The sequence below is a fragment of the Epinephelus moara genome, chromosome 19, assembly GCF_006386435.1.
Source record: "Epinephelus moara isolate mb chromosome 19, YSFRI_EMoa_1.0, whole genome shotgun sequence".
Lineage (NCBI taxonomy): Eukaryota > Metazoa > Chordata > Actinopteri > Perciformes > Serranidae > Epinephelus > Epinephelus moara.
The window spans coordinates 21,925,709-21,942,170 of record NC_065524.1 but is presented as its reverse complement, the minus strand read 5'-3'; the positions used below and the strand labels follow the sequence as shown (position 1 = coordinate 21,942,170).

Genomic DNA, 16,462 nt, shown 5'->3' with positions numbered 1-16,462 from the left:
CCTTGACTGCTGTAACACTGGAATTTCTCAATTATGGGATCAATAAAGGTGTATCTTATCTTATCTTATCTTATCTAAGTCTTTTTAAATTTTGCTTGATTATGTGCGTTTTTCACAAAACACAGCATGTAAACAAATCACTGCCATTTTGCAATTAATCAAGACAACATTTAAAGGGCCAGTGTGTAGGATTAGTGGCATCTACCTGCCATCCAGGTTACAGACCTGAAACTTCTACCCTGTGCCAAGTGTGTAGGAGAACTACAGGTGCAACATTATAAAAATGTGTAGAAACATTAGTTGTGTTCAGATGCTCAGCCCGAGAGAGCCCATTCTCTCTGTTCCCTCAGCACAAAATCCTGGCAAAGTGATTACAGTTACGATCACAGAAAAACAAACAGCAGTGTCTCCAGGCTCGGAAACAATCTTGTCTTTGTTTTTTTTCCCACTCCGTCTTTTAAAATGGAAGAACAAAATGTATTGCTGAAGGGACAGGAAAGTCAACTGCAGTTTATTTCATTTGATTATGGCATCTCGATCTGTCTGCTTCAGACTGGCTGGCTGTAGTTGTGGATTTTCCCCCCATTTCAACAAAATTAGTTTTTCATCATTACAAATGGGCATGTTTGAACCTGCTGGCATTTAGCAGTTACCCTTAAATTACGCAAGCTAGGCCTGGAGGTAAACGACATGGGAGAACATTTTCCCATCACTCTGTATGAGGAAATCCTTCATGTTTCATTTTTATTTTCTGCACTCTAAAGGCACACTTATGTGCACTGTGTTCTTATGTGCATGTCATGCTGGTGACAGGTTCCTACAGCATTACGGCTACATGTCACGTGAGTAAGCAACACAGCTGAACTCCACTTGGCCTCAGATGGTCAGAACAAGCTGCTGTCTCACAACTCAAGAACAGGAATAAGTTAACATAATGTCAGCGTCTCAGCTCTTGTCACCTTCCACACAGACTCCGGATCTTACTCCTTTTCTCTGCACTCAGGAAACACAGGAGAGGAAGTCTTGGCTGATATGTTACTCTTTCATGAAAGCTACCTTGCAACAACGTGGACATACTTTGACGTATAACCTGCCATCAAAGCCACAGACTTCCTTTTTTTTACGTATAGACGTGAGCAGACACAAAAACAAGTGCACATACACACAGTGTAAGCACATATTCCCACGAAAGTCACATCAGCCACACCACACCTCGCAGTTAAATAAACCCTGCTGTCCCCACAAGGAGCTCTGTTTCAACCCAAACACCCGGCTGCATTCTCTCCCACAGGAGGTATGCTGGGAGAGAATACTTGCATTGTCTTTGAAACATTGTGTGTGTACGCTAGCAGAGAGGTGGGAACTGGGATAAAAACAAGGAGTATAATTATGAGCCAATATACGGTTCATTGAGTCTGTGTTATCCCAGATAGAAGTGAAACCCTGAGCCTACTGTAGCACACACAAAGTAAGACATAAATCAATTGGCTAAGAAGCTAAGCACTGATTATTTACAATAGCCCGTTGTATAGCCACATGCCACACCAACTTAACCTACTTTTGTAGAGCCATAATAACTTCCTTTACAACAGGTATTAACAGGGTGCTGTGTTCAGACTAATTGGAAGGTGAAGAAAAAAGTAAACACAGACAAGGAAGCTGCAAATGCAGCCAATATGACCTGATGATTGAAGCGGGAAAGGACACCTGCAGAGGTAGTTTACATGCACAGGAATAACCTGTTTATGATTGGGATTTTGGAGTTTCCCATTCATGTGTTTGAGCTCATGTAAACACCATATCCCAAATATGATCATAACCGGTAGAAAGCCTCACAAACAGGTTAATCACGTCCATGTAAATGCACTTATAGATTCATTTAAACAGCTGTAAATGCAGCTTGATTCACAACTATAGTGTAGGTATTTCACTTTCTTGCTGCCACAAATACTACTACAACCACCATTTATGTAATAAAATACTATTCAGGGAGATTTCACTTGAAATGGGGTTCAAACAGGTAGCTGTGATATCACATGCCTGTCAGCAGTGGTGGAAGAAGTACTTGGATCTTTTACTTAAGTAAAAGCAGCAATACTACAGTGTAGAAATACTCTGTTACAAGTAAAAGTCATACATTCAAAACTTAACTTTTCTTTAGTGTATAATCACCTGAAAATACGAATCTTTGTGTTTTAACTACCTTCGACTGGGCCGTTTACATCTACATATAGAGCAAGACCTCTTCTAGTACGCCATGTTCTGTGCCAAGAACGGACAAAAAAAAAAAAAAACAACTCTAGATAGCGCCATTCCTGTTTCTGCATCAGCCATGAAAGTTCTGCTACACACTTGGCATACGGGAAAGTTTTAGTTTTGCAACCTCACCACTGGATGCCACTAAATCCAACACACTGTACCTTTAAACTACCAAAAGTAAAACCACTCATAAACCACGGATATTATACTGCTGGATTTTAATTACTGATGCATTAATGTGTTAATCACTTGTGCCACTGGTAAAGGTAGAGCTAATTTTTGATCTTTATCTATCTTAATTTATAAGATTACATCATGATTTTTTTGTTGATGAATGTAGTGGAGTGAGAAGTACAATGCTTGCCTCTGAGATGTAGTGGAGTAGAAGTATAATATATAATACCTCAAGTACAGCACTTAAATCAATGTACTGAATGACATTCCACCACTGCCTGTCAGCAATTGACTCATAAAACTGATGGATGGAGAACAAGTGTGCTCCGTCAGTTCTAAAGGATGTGTCGCAATCTACAGTATATGTTTGGACGAGAAAAACAGCTCAGATTTCTTCATGTAAACAACAGGTGTAGTCTGATTTCAGTATGTATGTGATCCAGTTTAGAGCTGGACCAATGATTAAGCTGATATATTGGCTGGTATTATTATTGCAGATGTATTGTATGGCTGAATAGGTGATACATTAACAGTGTCACCACAGTATAGTATGTCCAACAGAGAGCCCTGACAACCCAATGATATTCAGTTTACTATCATAGAAAACAAAGCAAAGCAACAAATATTCACTCTCGAGAGGCTGGATGAAGTGAATTTTTGTAATTTTTGTTTAGTTATCATATTTGCTGCCAATTCATTTTCTATCAATCAACTAATCATTTAATTAACTAATCCTTTGAGCTCTAGTTGTGCTTCTATGTTAAAAAACCTTTCAGCTGATTTATGATTCTGCTGTTATGGTGGTTCTGTCCCAAGAAAGATGTAGTCAGATGCAATTTATGTAGTTTGTTTAGTGTTAACTAGTAGTTAAATAGACTGATACTTTATCAATTTCACTGTTAGCAGCTTAACAGCAGCTTAGCAGACATAGCCTACATAGTCTGCAATATACAAGAAAAACTTAAAAATACGACAATAGCTGATCTAAATGAGAGGGTTTTTACAGAGGGGGCTGGTTGGACAGGGAAGATGGTAGTTGGCAGGAAGGACCAGTACAGTTACTATGTGTATGGCCAGTGGAGCTCATTCTAAACCAGACTGTCAGATTTTAGATGCGTGTGAGGAGTAATGAGCAGGGATAGCTCTCTTTACATAAACACAGTTCACCGGAAAGTTACTACAGAGTTACAAATAGATCGAGTCAGACATGAACTGTCATCATGGTTGAGCAATGGAGTCAACAGTGGAGACGGGAAATCAGCAATGTTGTGTTGCTTTTGTTTGGCTGTAAACCCTGGGATGCCACACTGTTTGGCAGCTACATTGTTCGGTTGCCACATAACTTTTTCCTCAACTGATTTGTCTAAGTTTTTGTAAACTTAACGGTACAATCACAGCGCAGCGCTTAGCCTACCTCTCTTTCTCTTACACAAATGCATATAAGTGCCCTATGTTGGCAGACTGACCTACTATGGTTAAAGGGTCATGCTTGGCTAGCAGTGCTGCTCAAATTCTAGACTTTCACTACTGCTTGAACAGACTTTCACACCAAGCTGCAACTGTCTGGTCCCCACAGAATCTCACAAGCACAGTATATAATACTGTATGTGTAGTCTCACTCCCTATTCATAAATACAAACATACGCACAGAAGAGCGCTCATATTCTTGTTACAGGCAAGGGCCAGAGCTGTAATTTGGATGTCAACAACACACAGTAGCATCCATCTCATTTTGAATCTACAAGGATCATTGTCTCATCAGGCAGGCTTTAAATAGCTGCTGGACTCCTTATGAGTAGACAAACAAGGCAAAGGGACCTCTTCCCCGCTTTATATCTGTGCACGCACACACACACACAAAGAACATGTCTAAGCCACAGCTGGGAAACATTAACTTGATCAGGGTAGTCAGACCCACCAGTTAACGTAGGGAACAGCACGTGTAGACACACAAAAAACACACAGGGCAGCACATGGGAGCTCGCTCCCTTCCTTTTATATCACGTGTTTTTCTTGTGCCTACGAAAATACACACTCATCAAGTGTGTGCTTGTGCATTTGTGGATTATTCCATATGAAACCATTCTGAGGTAAAAAATGTGTTGTCCTTTCTACCTCCCCTTTCATTCAAAATGACCACATGCAGGGTTTTCACTGGCTCTCGGTCAGTGTGGTTGTAGGTTTTGCACGGGACCAGCATTTTTCTGAGGGCAACAAAACTAAAGCTACTCTGCAGCCTTAACATAAGCAAAAGACACTTCAAAGCAACTACATTTAGTGCCTACTACAGATGAAACGACTGTCTCCTGCTGATGTGGTTTAAGGAACACATTTTACTACATAAAAATCTCTTATGAAAGAAAAGTTTTATTTAATCAGTCCTACGTTTATGTAATCATTTAACATATTTCACACATTATATATCATTTCTATAGCCTTTGTTATGCGAAAGAACAATGCAAGACCAATGTATTAGAGAGATATTAGACATGTATTGTAGATTTATAGACTTGTTAGATTAGAACATAATCTATGAACTATTATAGATTTAAACAGTTAAATAATGTTTGTTGAAATGTAAAGCCCTTTGTAAAAAACAAACAAACAAAAAACATATATATATTACCATCATTTAAATGAATGAATCAAAAAGTTTTCATGGACCTCCTAGCAGAGTGCCATAGACCCCACATTGTGACTCACTATTATACAGAACTGAGACTATTAATCTATCTACAGAATCTATTATCAAGTATTTTAATAGTTGATTAATAATTAAGTCATTTCTTAAGTGTCAAGATTTGTTGATTTTTATTTTATTTTTTTTCAGTTTTATACAACAGTAACCTGAATATCTCTGGACTGTCAGGGGCCAAGTCCATCAAAGCAATTTTTCCTCAGGTCAGCATATTTTTTTAATTCTTTGAAATGGGAATGCTGGGTATTTACGCTCCGCTACAAAGGCCAGCAGTGTGAAGAGGTGCTGAGTGTCTATTCTGCACTGAGCGCTGCATGTCTGGTGTTTTTTTTTCTGAGCACCTAGAGTTGAAAAATGTTCAGCTTTGGGTAAAACACGTCACTTATCACTGTCACTTTCTACCAAGCTGTCAAATCACAGCAGAGGAGGGGCGGGACAAACACCACAAAGACCCACCATCACATCCTACATGTACAATTGCTGAGCAACAACAACAATGAAGGAGAAATATGTTATACTGTGTATATATTAATATGTGTTTCCTCTCATGGATCCACATAGATTCGTCCTCTCTCCTTACATTTATCAGCTTTCCCTTCATCCAGAGCAAGTACTCTACCTTGAGGCAACATTTTTCCTTCTGTGGATATCCTGTATCCTAACAACCAGATGCAACAAATGCATCTCCACTGAAAAAACGCTGCAACTCCAAAGCGCTCTCAAGCACTCCCAACTGGGCATTTCCTGAGGAGTGCCTGACATTTTCAGCTGGGAAAAAAAACACTTCGTTGGACACAGGGCACCTTGGCCTCTGAGAAATTGTGAAGGGCATTTTTCACCATTTTCTAACATAGCATATTAGTAATTAAATTAATCATTAGGTGTGACTTCTCATGTGCGTGTGTATGTTTATGCACATGTGCCTTACCCATGAATGAGCCTGTGCTGCAGATAAGGCTGAAGAAGCAGCTCTCAGGGGGAAGAGTTCCACATTTACTGCAAGAAAGATAACACAAAAATAAATCAGAGAACTGCTGTGAATCAACCTACGCACACTACGCAGTAACACTAATTCCCCTCCCACAGTGTGCACTCTGAAATATGGCATGTTAAGGATGCATTTTTGCTCACACCATAAGGAAGGAGGGGGGGAAAGACACTTTCTCACATCCCATCACCAAGCCTGTGACTTTTCACCTACTGCATACTCTCCTCTAGGAATGGGAAATGTTTGTAGGAGGGGAAGGCAGGAGACAGTCAACACAGGCTGTCTATGCCTGAGCGCCGGCTGCCTACAAAGCCAAAGCCTTCTCAGCTGACTGCAGTCACACACGCGCACACACACACACACACACACACACACACACACACACACACACACACAATCTTCAGATGGAAATGTAAAATTCAGTAGGCTAATTCTCCCACTCGTGATTTTTTAACAATTCTTTGATGTATTTAGTATTTTGATGGATAATTATGTACATTTAGCCAGATTTTAGATTTAATTTGGCAAAGTTTATTTTTAATCAATTACTCACTGACTACAACAGCATGTGATCTTGCTGAATATATAGTAATATAGCTGGAAAATGTGCATCTCTTCACTTTTACCACTAAAATGTAGATTAAGCAACAACAGCAGCATCGCATTAGTAAAGATCATCTCTGCAACATTTAGACATTTCTCAGTTATTTTCTGCAGCTGCACATATGGTTTGAAGGCTACTTAATAGTTATGGTTACAAAGTCACGTTCATTGCATAAGTGCGTGTGCATTTTCTAGCAATCTTCTCCAGATATTTTAAACAAACCCAGCAGCTGGTCTTTGATGTTGAAAGCTCAGTGGGACAAAAAGTTAAACAAAAGAGCGGGAGTGTCTTGATTTCCCCCCAAATGTAAGCCGGCGCCTCTGTGTGTGCATGTGCATGTGTATGTGTTAACATGGTAAAGTGCAGACCCATGCCTTGCCTCTGAACTGCCACGGTGGCAGGCAGGATATTTCAGCCCCAAGTTATTTTCAGAATGCACACGCACACACACACACACACACACACTCAGGAGAAGTGTTTCCTTCAAGTTCACTCACTTTTTTATCAACAATGTGTCAACAGGGGACATGTAAGACAATGGGGCAGTGTTCCTGTTTTTAATAACCAAGCAAAAAGTAGAAACACAGAGACAGAGAAGAGACAGAAAGAGGTAGGGTTGGGCTCAGGGTGGTAGTCTCTCACTGACCTGATGAGAGGTACATTGTCTAGCGTGCAGCACAAGGTTGGCCCACTCTGTAAATACAGGTCCTCTTCACATGACTGGTTGTACAACCTGGAACATCAAACATGCACACACATGTAAAAAAACCCACTAACTTTATGTTAAAAGGCACGCATATGGAGCAAAATCACATTTATCTTAAGGCATGGGAAAATAACAACTTTAATCCTGCTGTCAAAGTTCCACTTGTCAAAATTTGATTTAAACCCAAAACAAAGTGCAGATGTATTTGTTATTATTATTAGCACATGTATTTTCACACCTCTACCAGACTCGACACAATGCAGATGAGTGAGACTTGTTCCAGTTTTTTCCAAGGTGTCCTAATCTGCTCTGTGCATCAGCAAACAGGCTAAGCAATGTGTCACTTGCTTGAACCCCCCCCCCTCTCTATATATGCGAAGCTTCACACACCTCCAAACAATTTTCAGAGCAACAGTGATCCACTGCTTCGGCTCGATCAGGGCTCAAAGACTCCCTGAATATTGTTGTCGTTCATGGATTGCGCTGAATAATTTTTTGTGCTCCATCCGCTAGAGTTTGCAAGAGGTGTTGGAATGTCTTATTTATATATTTAAGTTGTGATATAGTTAACATTTTCAGTATTTAGATCATAGTATTCGAACTCTATACCTGTAAGGTACTGAAAACAAATAACCCAGTACCAAATCATCTTGAAACTTCCTCAGTCAAATGATACCTCCATTCAATCATTTTTGTATCCAGATCTAGGAAAACTGCAGCCAATCACTGCAAGCCCTCTTCAGATTTATGCGACATGTGATTGGCCCACTACCATAGCAACCACAACCCATACAGTCTGTGGTGTGGTGAAGTTGGGCGTGGTGTATTTGACGGAGCTGGCAGTTTAGCGTGCCGAGATACCGACAAGATGTTTTTAAGTATGGTGGCATTTTATGCAACTGAATGCTTCTAATCACATGAAGGTTATTGAATGAAGTAGAAAAAAAGGAATTTATTGAAGTACTCGACTGGCATCGATATCACTTTAAGGGTACTGGCATTGCTACTGGGATCGTGATTTTTTAAATGACACCCAGCCCTGTCAGTAATTACAGTTTTCGAGTACCATGTTGTTGGGTTTCAGTTAGGCTTTTTTTCTGTTTCTAGAGTTGCTGAGTCAAAGTGCCAGAGAACCAGCGTGTCATCACATACTGTAGTAGCTCTAACCTCAACAAGAGGAATAGTCAGTTACTCACTGGCAGTGCATGAATTGAGAACAATAACAAACACTGAATCATAGTTTAGATCCATGTCTGTTTACTACAGTTTATTCTCCTGGTTTGTGTGTGGGGGGATTTATGTGTGTAGAAAATAATCCCATTACTTAATGTGCCAATTAAGCTAATTGCATTCCATAGAGGAAAAGATTGGGAAAGAAAGACGCTGACAACGACAAATTACCAGACTGCAAGGCACAATTTTGTGAGTGTATGGGGATCAACAGAGGTATGAAAATGCAGGGTAGATTCAGCAGCAACATACCAGTTATCCACAGGGCAGACATGTTGATTGTACAGGGCCATGGCATACCTAAAAGAGAGATAGTTAAGATTAGCCAAAACAAAAAGGCAACAATTTTGGTATATTGTGAGCTTCTGTTGTGATTACATTGTCACACAACAACACCTAATGAGTAATAATTAGAATAAGAACTGATCTTTAAAATGTCAAGCAACTAACAGCAAATGTATTGTGATAACCACAGCCAATACAAATCTTTATAATACTGTGATCCCAGAGCTGCTACACAAGAGAGACAGACACAGATAACGAAATTATCAGTGTGAACGTAATTCCTGGAAGGGAAAAGTAAAACAAGTATAATTTATTTTTAGCAAAACCCTGAGGTTGTCTGTCATGTCTTTTCACAGAACACTGTTTCATATTTGTAGTGCAGTTAACTCCTTTTGTACAGTGTTGGATTTCAACTGCCTACCTACACTTGAGCTATACTTTTATTACCAAAATGTCATATGTTCATGTCCTGCCAGTCTGACCGAGCAATGAGTTCAACCTGTTTGATTAAACTGTATGACCAGACAACCTGATATTTCACAGTTTCTTATCACTTTATCCTGGAATTCGATGACCGCAGATAAAAAGCCTGGCTTGTATCGGTCAAACTGGTTTCATTACTGCTGAAATCAAACAGAAGTGTTTATCTGGTCAGGTCACTGACCAGACACATCCATAGAGAGGTCAATGCCCCGAGGATCAACTGAATTAAACATTTAAACACTGGACATAAATTTAAGCTCTGTAGGGCTCTAAATAATGATTGTTTTAATTGTCAGTTAATCTGGTACTTATTCTCTTGATTGATCGATTAGTTGTTTGGTCTATAAAACAGTAGAAATGTTGATTAGTGTTTCAAGACAAGGTGACATCTTCGAATGTCTTGTTTTGTCCACAACCCAAAAAATTCAGTTTACAGTCATAGAGGAGTAAAAGAAACAGATAATATTCTAATTAAAGAAGTTAGCATCAGAAAATGTTAACTTTTTTTCTTAAAAAATTACTCAAACGGATTAATCGATTATCAAATTAGTTGGTGATCAATTTAATAGCTGACAAATAATCGTTGAATCAGTTATTCGTTGCAAGTTCTGGGTGTATAATGTGAGTGAGCCTGAGAGTCATCACTTAAAGTAAAACCAGAGCTGGACTGGGCAACATATCGAACCATATAACTTTACTGCAGATATATAAGTATCAGTGTATATGTGATATAGTACTGTTTGTAATTTTAAACTTCCAAACTCTGATATCAATATCAGCCGCACAAATTCAGTATTGCTTGGGCTTTAAATAAAACCTGACATGGCTAAGCCTTTCTTAATTAGGCCACAGTGATGACACAAATTGTGACAATGATCATTAACTGTCCACAAACACTTATAACTCTCACCTTATAGAACATTTTCAGCAACTTAAGGATATCGAAGTTGCACTGAAAAGGCAGACTTATTTCTACCAGGGAGTGAGTTATTCTAGGCTGATGAAATGCCAGTGAATGGTTCACCTTTATACACTGCTGCTTTGGGGTGCACGTGTCAGGCCCTTGATTATTTCCCCTGCAGCAACATGTACAGCTCAATCTGTCCATACATGTCCAAGTCATATGGAGCAGCAGCTGTAAATATGCAAAACACTGTGTATGAAATGGCTTGCACTGCTCAGTATGAAGCTCAGAGGACAAAAAGGTGTTAACATCTGCCAAACTGTGCTTTCGAATTGTGAGCCAAGATACATAATTCTACATGATAATTTTTCTATTTTTAGGTGGACATGTCGGAGGGGCAAAGGGAGGCTCTGGAAGGAAAAGCATTTGTCACTTTGTCCCCTTGCTCTTCACACACACACACACACACACACACACACACACACACACACACACACACAGTATACACTGATCATGTATATATTTTAAACTGCCAGGAAAAGATGAAAAGACCGACAGTCGGAGTAAGACACAGAGACTATTTGTCCTGATTTGTGAAAGCAGTCACAGTTCAGTAGGAGGTTAAGTACCAATTACAATTGTTTCCAGGGCTGATAGTCTTTGAGAGATGGAGACATATCATAAAGACACACACGACTGACATTAACAAGCAGAGTCACACGTGTCAACACACATATACACAATTCCTAACTATATTTACTGGAGGCAAGACATATTTTATGTGTGGCAAAGATTCTGGTGTAAATAATTTCCACAATACCACAACTGTGACCAAAATCTGAGTGTCAGAGGGTCTCACACTTCAAAAGAAGGCATACATCAATGTGATACACATACAGTACAATACAGGACATGTAGTCTGTTATATTGCTGTTGTAGGTACATAACTGGGCAAGAAGTCACTGCCAATATGCGCAACAACAACAACATATGGTTATAATGGTCCTGTAACAATTCAGCACTCAATAAAGAGCTAACCATGTAACAACTTTGCCCCCCCCCCCTTTTGGTGGTGCCCTGGGAAGCTGCCTATGTCGCCTTTGGCAAGATCCACCACTGACCCCTGGTTGAAGGCAGGGTCAAACAGCCGGGTCAGACAATACACACACTGATCCAGTCAGATCAACTGAAAACGCATGTTTTTTCTACACTCTAATTCTCTATCACCCATGAACTTTACAGATGCTTGCAATCAATCAAAGCTTATGTTTAGTGTTCAACTTTGTGGTATCATACAATTTCATCTGTTTGCATTGTATGTACACTATTTTACAACCATTACTACGACAGCCAGTCTCTCCACTTAATTAAGATTAAGACAACCCAAGAGCATTAATTGCTATTAGAAAACCTACATTTGGGACTATCTGTGTGTGGTGATATCATAAATATTGCATCTGGTTTCTTTATTTCCAAACGCTGCATGTGACTGGTAAGATGCATGCCTGATATTGACTGACTGCTGTAGAGGGTGGCAACATTTGGCTGGCTGGTTATTGGTGGCTATTAGGCAATGTGAATCACCATGTGAAAGTCATATAAGCCAGATGGCACACATGTAAAGAGCACTGCTCTTGCATAATGCAGCAAGGAAACCCACTGGTGTGAGTGGAATATGGCCGTCAGGTGGAAAGCTGCCAGGGCTCCAATACAATGACACCAACAAAAACAAAAGAAGCTTACAACAACTGCAGAGGATTGCCATGGGACTTCATTAGAAAAATACAGGGAGAGAAACTGTAGCCAGCTGAAGTTGTTACATTTTCCATAACTCTTGAGGCACATTTTTTACATTTGGTCAACTTCCAGAATTAAAGTAGCAGCAGTGCAGCTCTGGGATGTTTCTAAATAGAGTGGTCTTTTTTAGCGGTATGTGAAACTAAACTGGTGCATTCTGTGCTCGGAGGAGGCTGGGTAATAATAGGTTTGTTTACATAATTAGACCTCTATCAAAGCTCAGCAGTGGTTGTAAAGTTAAATTGCATGCCTGTGAGCAACATATAGGTGGAACAGGCCATGTTGGGTTTTTTTTACTTAGGATTGAACAAGGGCTTTCACAGAAGCATGAGAATTCCCAAAAGCTGTGCAAAAATAACATATCAGAAACCACAGGAAAGGGTGTGATGCATAAACTATGAATGAATTTTGGCAGTACAGGCTTAGCTCCAGTTGTTTCTCTGGCTGGTTGCTGTAGCACCTAAAATGTGCAGTATTTTAAAACTGGAAGCAAACTATATGCTTAAAAACAACTTCAAATCTAAATGTCAAGCAAGAGGTACTTCATACAGCTGTAGTGGAGTCACACTGATGGTTCAAGCACAGTGCTTAACTTACAAAAGGTCAGCAAATGAATCAAAGTCAAGACTCTTGGGTGGGCACAAGCCTTTCTTTGCCTGCGCACAGACCTTTTCGTGCACTGGGCATGGCCACCAGATGCTGAGTGAAAGTTCTGCTTGTGCTCTCTATTACCACCTTTCAATATTTACCTTACTCCCACCTACTTGCCCACAGAGAAAGAGGGAGTTACGCAACATGTCACATCCTCTGACATTCCACTAGTCTGGAAAAGGACCCTTGACTGCTCTTAGAAACAAGGCGCCCTTGTCAAGGTAACAGGAAGGAAATGGGTTTAAGGGGACGGACAATCAGCAGCATTTGGCATCTTAACCCCTGATCAACTTTCTGCCTCAGAAACAAATGCCAAAACAAGAAAGAAATGTGCACTGCTAGCGCTAATTTCACCTGCACATTCTCAAACTCAGTAAAGGCCTGAAGCAACATCATTTCTGCAAAGCCCTGCACACCTGAATACACACTCCTGATTGGACTGTGAAGCAGCCATGTTCACAAACACTAATTGGTGTGCAAGGTCTAAGCTTTGGCATCTGATTAGACTGCCTATTCCCCACGCATCTCATCATAGATATAGACCACAACAATCTGGACTTGGGCCATCTGTCTCTCTCCCCTTGGGGTAAGCATTCCTCTTCCCAAAGTTGTAACAGAGCAGAGAAGAGAGCTGCCAGCCCGAACATAACCAGGAGGTAGTGTCTTTTCTCTCCGGTCATCTGCTCAAATATCGTAAAAAAGGGGTGATAATCCCAGATCCTTCCTGGAGAGAGTTAATCCACATGCAATCGCCATGGCTCCCAGGAATTCAGGGTAAATATGCAGTGTTGCCCTCCTGGAGGCAACAGAGGCTGAGGTATCAAAGGGTTTTTGCTTCAACATAAACAACAGATGGAATATGGCCTACATATCAGTCTATGTATTCTATGTGAAAGATCATTTGCCAAATATCATTAACATTACAATTATATCATAATGATATTTCTGTTTTTTATATACACTTTAATAAGAAAGATCTAGATTCAAAATCATTATCCTTGTCACATAATTTTGTTTATTGTATTCAAAATGAATGTGAAATGTGGAAGTGATTAGTCAACGGCTATGCAGGCAGAACTAATGTGTGTGTGAAATCAGTTTTATGGATCTATTAAGCAGTAAAATGGTTTACATAGAGCGTCATAGTTATACTATTGTGCATGGAAACATTGTGATGTGAAGATTATATATTGCTGTTGTTCATCTCTACAATATACAGTATAGTATAAAATTGCTGGGGATAAGGGGATTTCTTTGTGTCTGATGGAATTTAAGATAAACAGTGTGACTGGACAAATAAATTCCTGTTGAAATCTTGTGGTTATCGCAGAAATAACACACTTCTTTGAAACTGTTTCTTTCACTTTTAACAGACGGTTCCTGTATTGTCAGGAAGACTTACTTCTGCTTCGCAAATTCATATTATTGTTTTTACAGCATAAGCTATGTATCATCCTTGACATAAAATCATACTTGCACTGACATCACTCACTACTAAGGCAGCAGACAATTTTAGAAACCATTTCAGTCTCAGATGAATTGAAGAGATACTTGGCTGTGTTTGATTTTGATCTTAAAACATGGATTTTATAGTTTGATTTTTTTTTTTTACGACCAAACAAATGTAATACTTACACAACCCATATCCCAGTTATAGTCAGAACTGGGAGACTGACAGGCAGTATCATCCAGAGAGACATCTTCCAGCACCTTTAGCAGCCCCTTTCTTCTTTTTCCTCTTCGGCCAGCCGAGCGATATCTGCTCAAGTAGTACTAACATTTAACTGAGTGTGACTGACAGCTGCATTGCCACCAACTGATTCATTTCCTTGGAGATGGAGGATAGTAGATGAGACACTGGCAAGGACAGTGTCCTTTTAGCTGGTGAATAAGAGGAGGGGGGAGTGAGTTAGGTCAGGATCATTCACCTGCTTACCAAAAAGCAATCATCATTAAGCCTTGCCAGTTAAAGTAATCTGAGTAAGACTGTGTAGTCGAGGTTTATGTGATGCTCACAGCAATATAGTGTACAAAAACAAGGATATAGGGGTTACATTACAAAAAAAACCCACCTGTAACGCAATCCAATACGATATCTATCCAATACAGACTGCTTTTGTAAAGTGTCAATGCTTCATTTTTCTAAAGTGTGCCTCAAAATTTTGGAGCGGTATAATGTTGTACTGAAATGATGAACTTATGTGGTAGTTTCCATTATCAAAAACATGTCATTAAACTCTTATTCTAGTGAGTTTAGGGACATGTTGGATGGGCACCTGCACAATGATTATGTTTGTGTAAATGGCATAAACAGTATGAATTACATTTGATACACTAAGGTGAAAAAAAAAAAAAAGATATTGCATATGATAAACATTAAGGTAATTATGTGTATACATGGTAAAAGTTCACTATTTAAGTCATAGAAAAGGGGTAAAACCATATGAGTGTACACTTCTCACTACTTCTTTTTGGACATGTAACACTTATTCATTTTATTTATTGACAATTTGATGTAATTATATGTTTGCTGATCATTGTTTGAGTTATTCTTGTTTTGTTTTTGTATTATTTTTTACATGTTTGATATAAAAATGATCTAAAAGAACACTGAATCTAGCTTAAAACCGTTGTTTTAGCAGCTTTAACTTTGTATTACTACTGTATTTAGCACGGGTTGCCTTTCTAATAGGTTTTAAATCACACTTATCTTAGTTTTACTCATATTTTCATTTACAATTTACGTTTGTTTAACGTTAACTAACCTATATCTCTTCTCATGGCACAACAGCTGCTCACCTTCACCTTTCTAGCTAGCATCAACGTCGAACATCAGAAGCAAATCTGAGACCACTCACCCTCCGTCTCTTTGCTAGCTTGCAAGTTTCTGATGTTTTTTGGTAACTTGAGTACGCCGACCTGTCCTCCACACCTCCGGTGGTTCCAAACCTTTCCACACTGGCCTCGCTGGAGCCGCTGAAGCCTTATTTTTTAATAACAAAACCTATGTTTTATGTCCCGTACTGCTGAAGTCCCGTTAGCCGTTTTTCGCTTTGTATTAGAATTACCAAGGGGGGAGGCTCGCGAGCGGTCGGTCCCGTTGCATCGCCGCCACGAGATACTCCACCGTATCCAGCTGTTTGGCTCCGCCCCCCAGAACCTGTAGTGGGCAGGGTACGTTGCATTTATGTTTCGCTGCGCACCGACCGGGCGGTTCGGCGGGGTCGAAAGCAGAAAAAGCGACGCTAAAAGTAGTTTCATTACAGTGTATGTCGTCTTTTACTGTGAGTAGCTCAAGAAAATATAACAGTGTGTTAGCTACATAACTTTTCACGATAATTTGAGTTTGTTCATGTTTCCGATTTATAAACGTGACACCCCGACAAAGCGTAAACTCGGAAACCTGCTGTTTCCTAGCAACGCAATTCAGATGAAGGAAGTATAACACTCGTTTTGATGCTGGATTATCTTCATGGAAAAAAAAGGCGCTTTGTTTTTTGTCTCAACTTTCCCTGTTGGTCATGATAGATCATTTTCTTCTCTCACTGTAAATTTGGATGACCCAGCCGATAAACAAGTACATGCGGTGTTATTTGACGCCGCGTTTGTAAAGACAGGATAACACAATCTGTGTATATGTACAGTATGTACTCTGAGTATGTGTTTGTGTGTGTGAGCTGTTC

The 16,462-nt window shown here is 39.6% G+C and overlaps 1 protein-coding gene across 1 annotated transcript in view; it reads right to left on the bottom strand.

Moving 5' to 3' along the window:
• The window catches only part of zgc:154058 (Transmembrane protein 150A-like), a 31,635-nt gene extending 15,728 nt beyond the window's left edge, over window positions 1-15,907 (bottom strand). The window contains exons 1-5 of the mRNA XM_050071981.1: window positions 15,638-15,907; window positions 14,415-14,660; window positions 8,912-8,959; window positions 7,370-7,456; window positions 6,060-6,127 (exon numbers count right to left, since the gene is read on the bottom strand). Coding sequence (XP_049927938.1) covers window positions 6,060-6,127; window positions 7,370-7,456; window positions 8,912-8,959; window positions 14,415-14,479 — 268 coding nt within the window. The 5' untranslated portion in view covers window positions 14,480-14,660; window positions 15,638-15,907. The remainder of the gene's footprint in view (window positions 1-6,059; window positions 6,128-7,369; window positions 7,457-8,911; window positions 8,960-14,414; window positions 14,661-15,637) is intronic.
• Window positions 15,908-16,462: the final 555 nt, after the last annotated feature.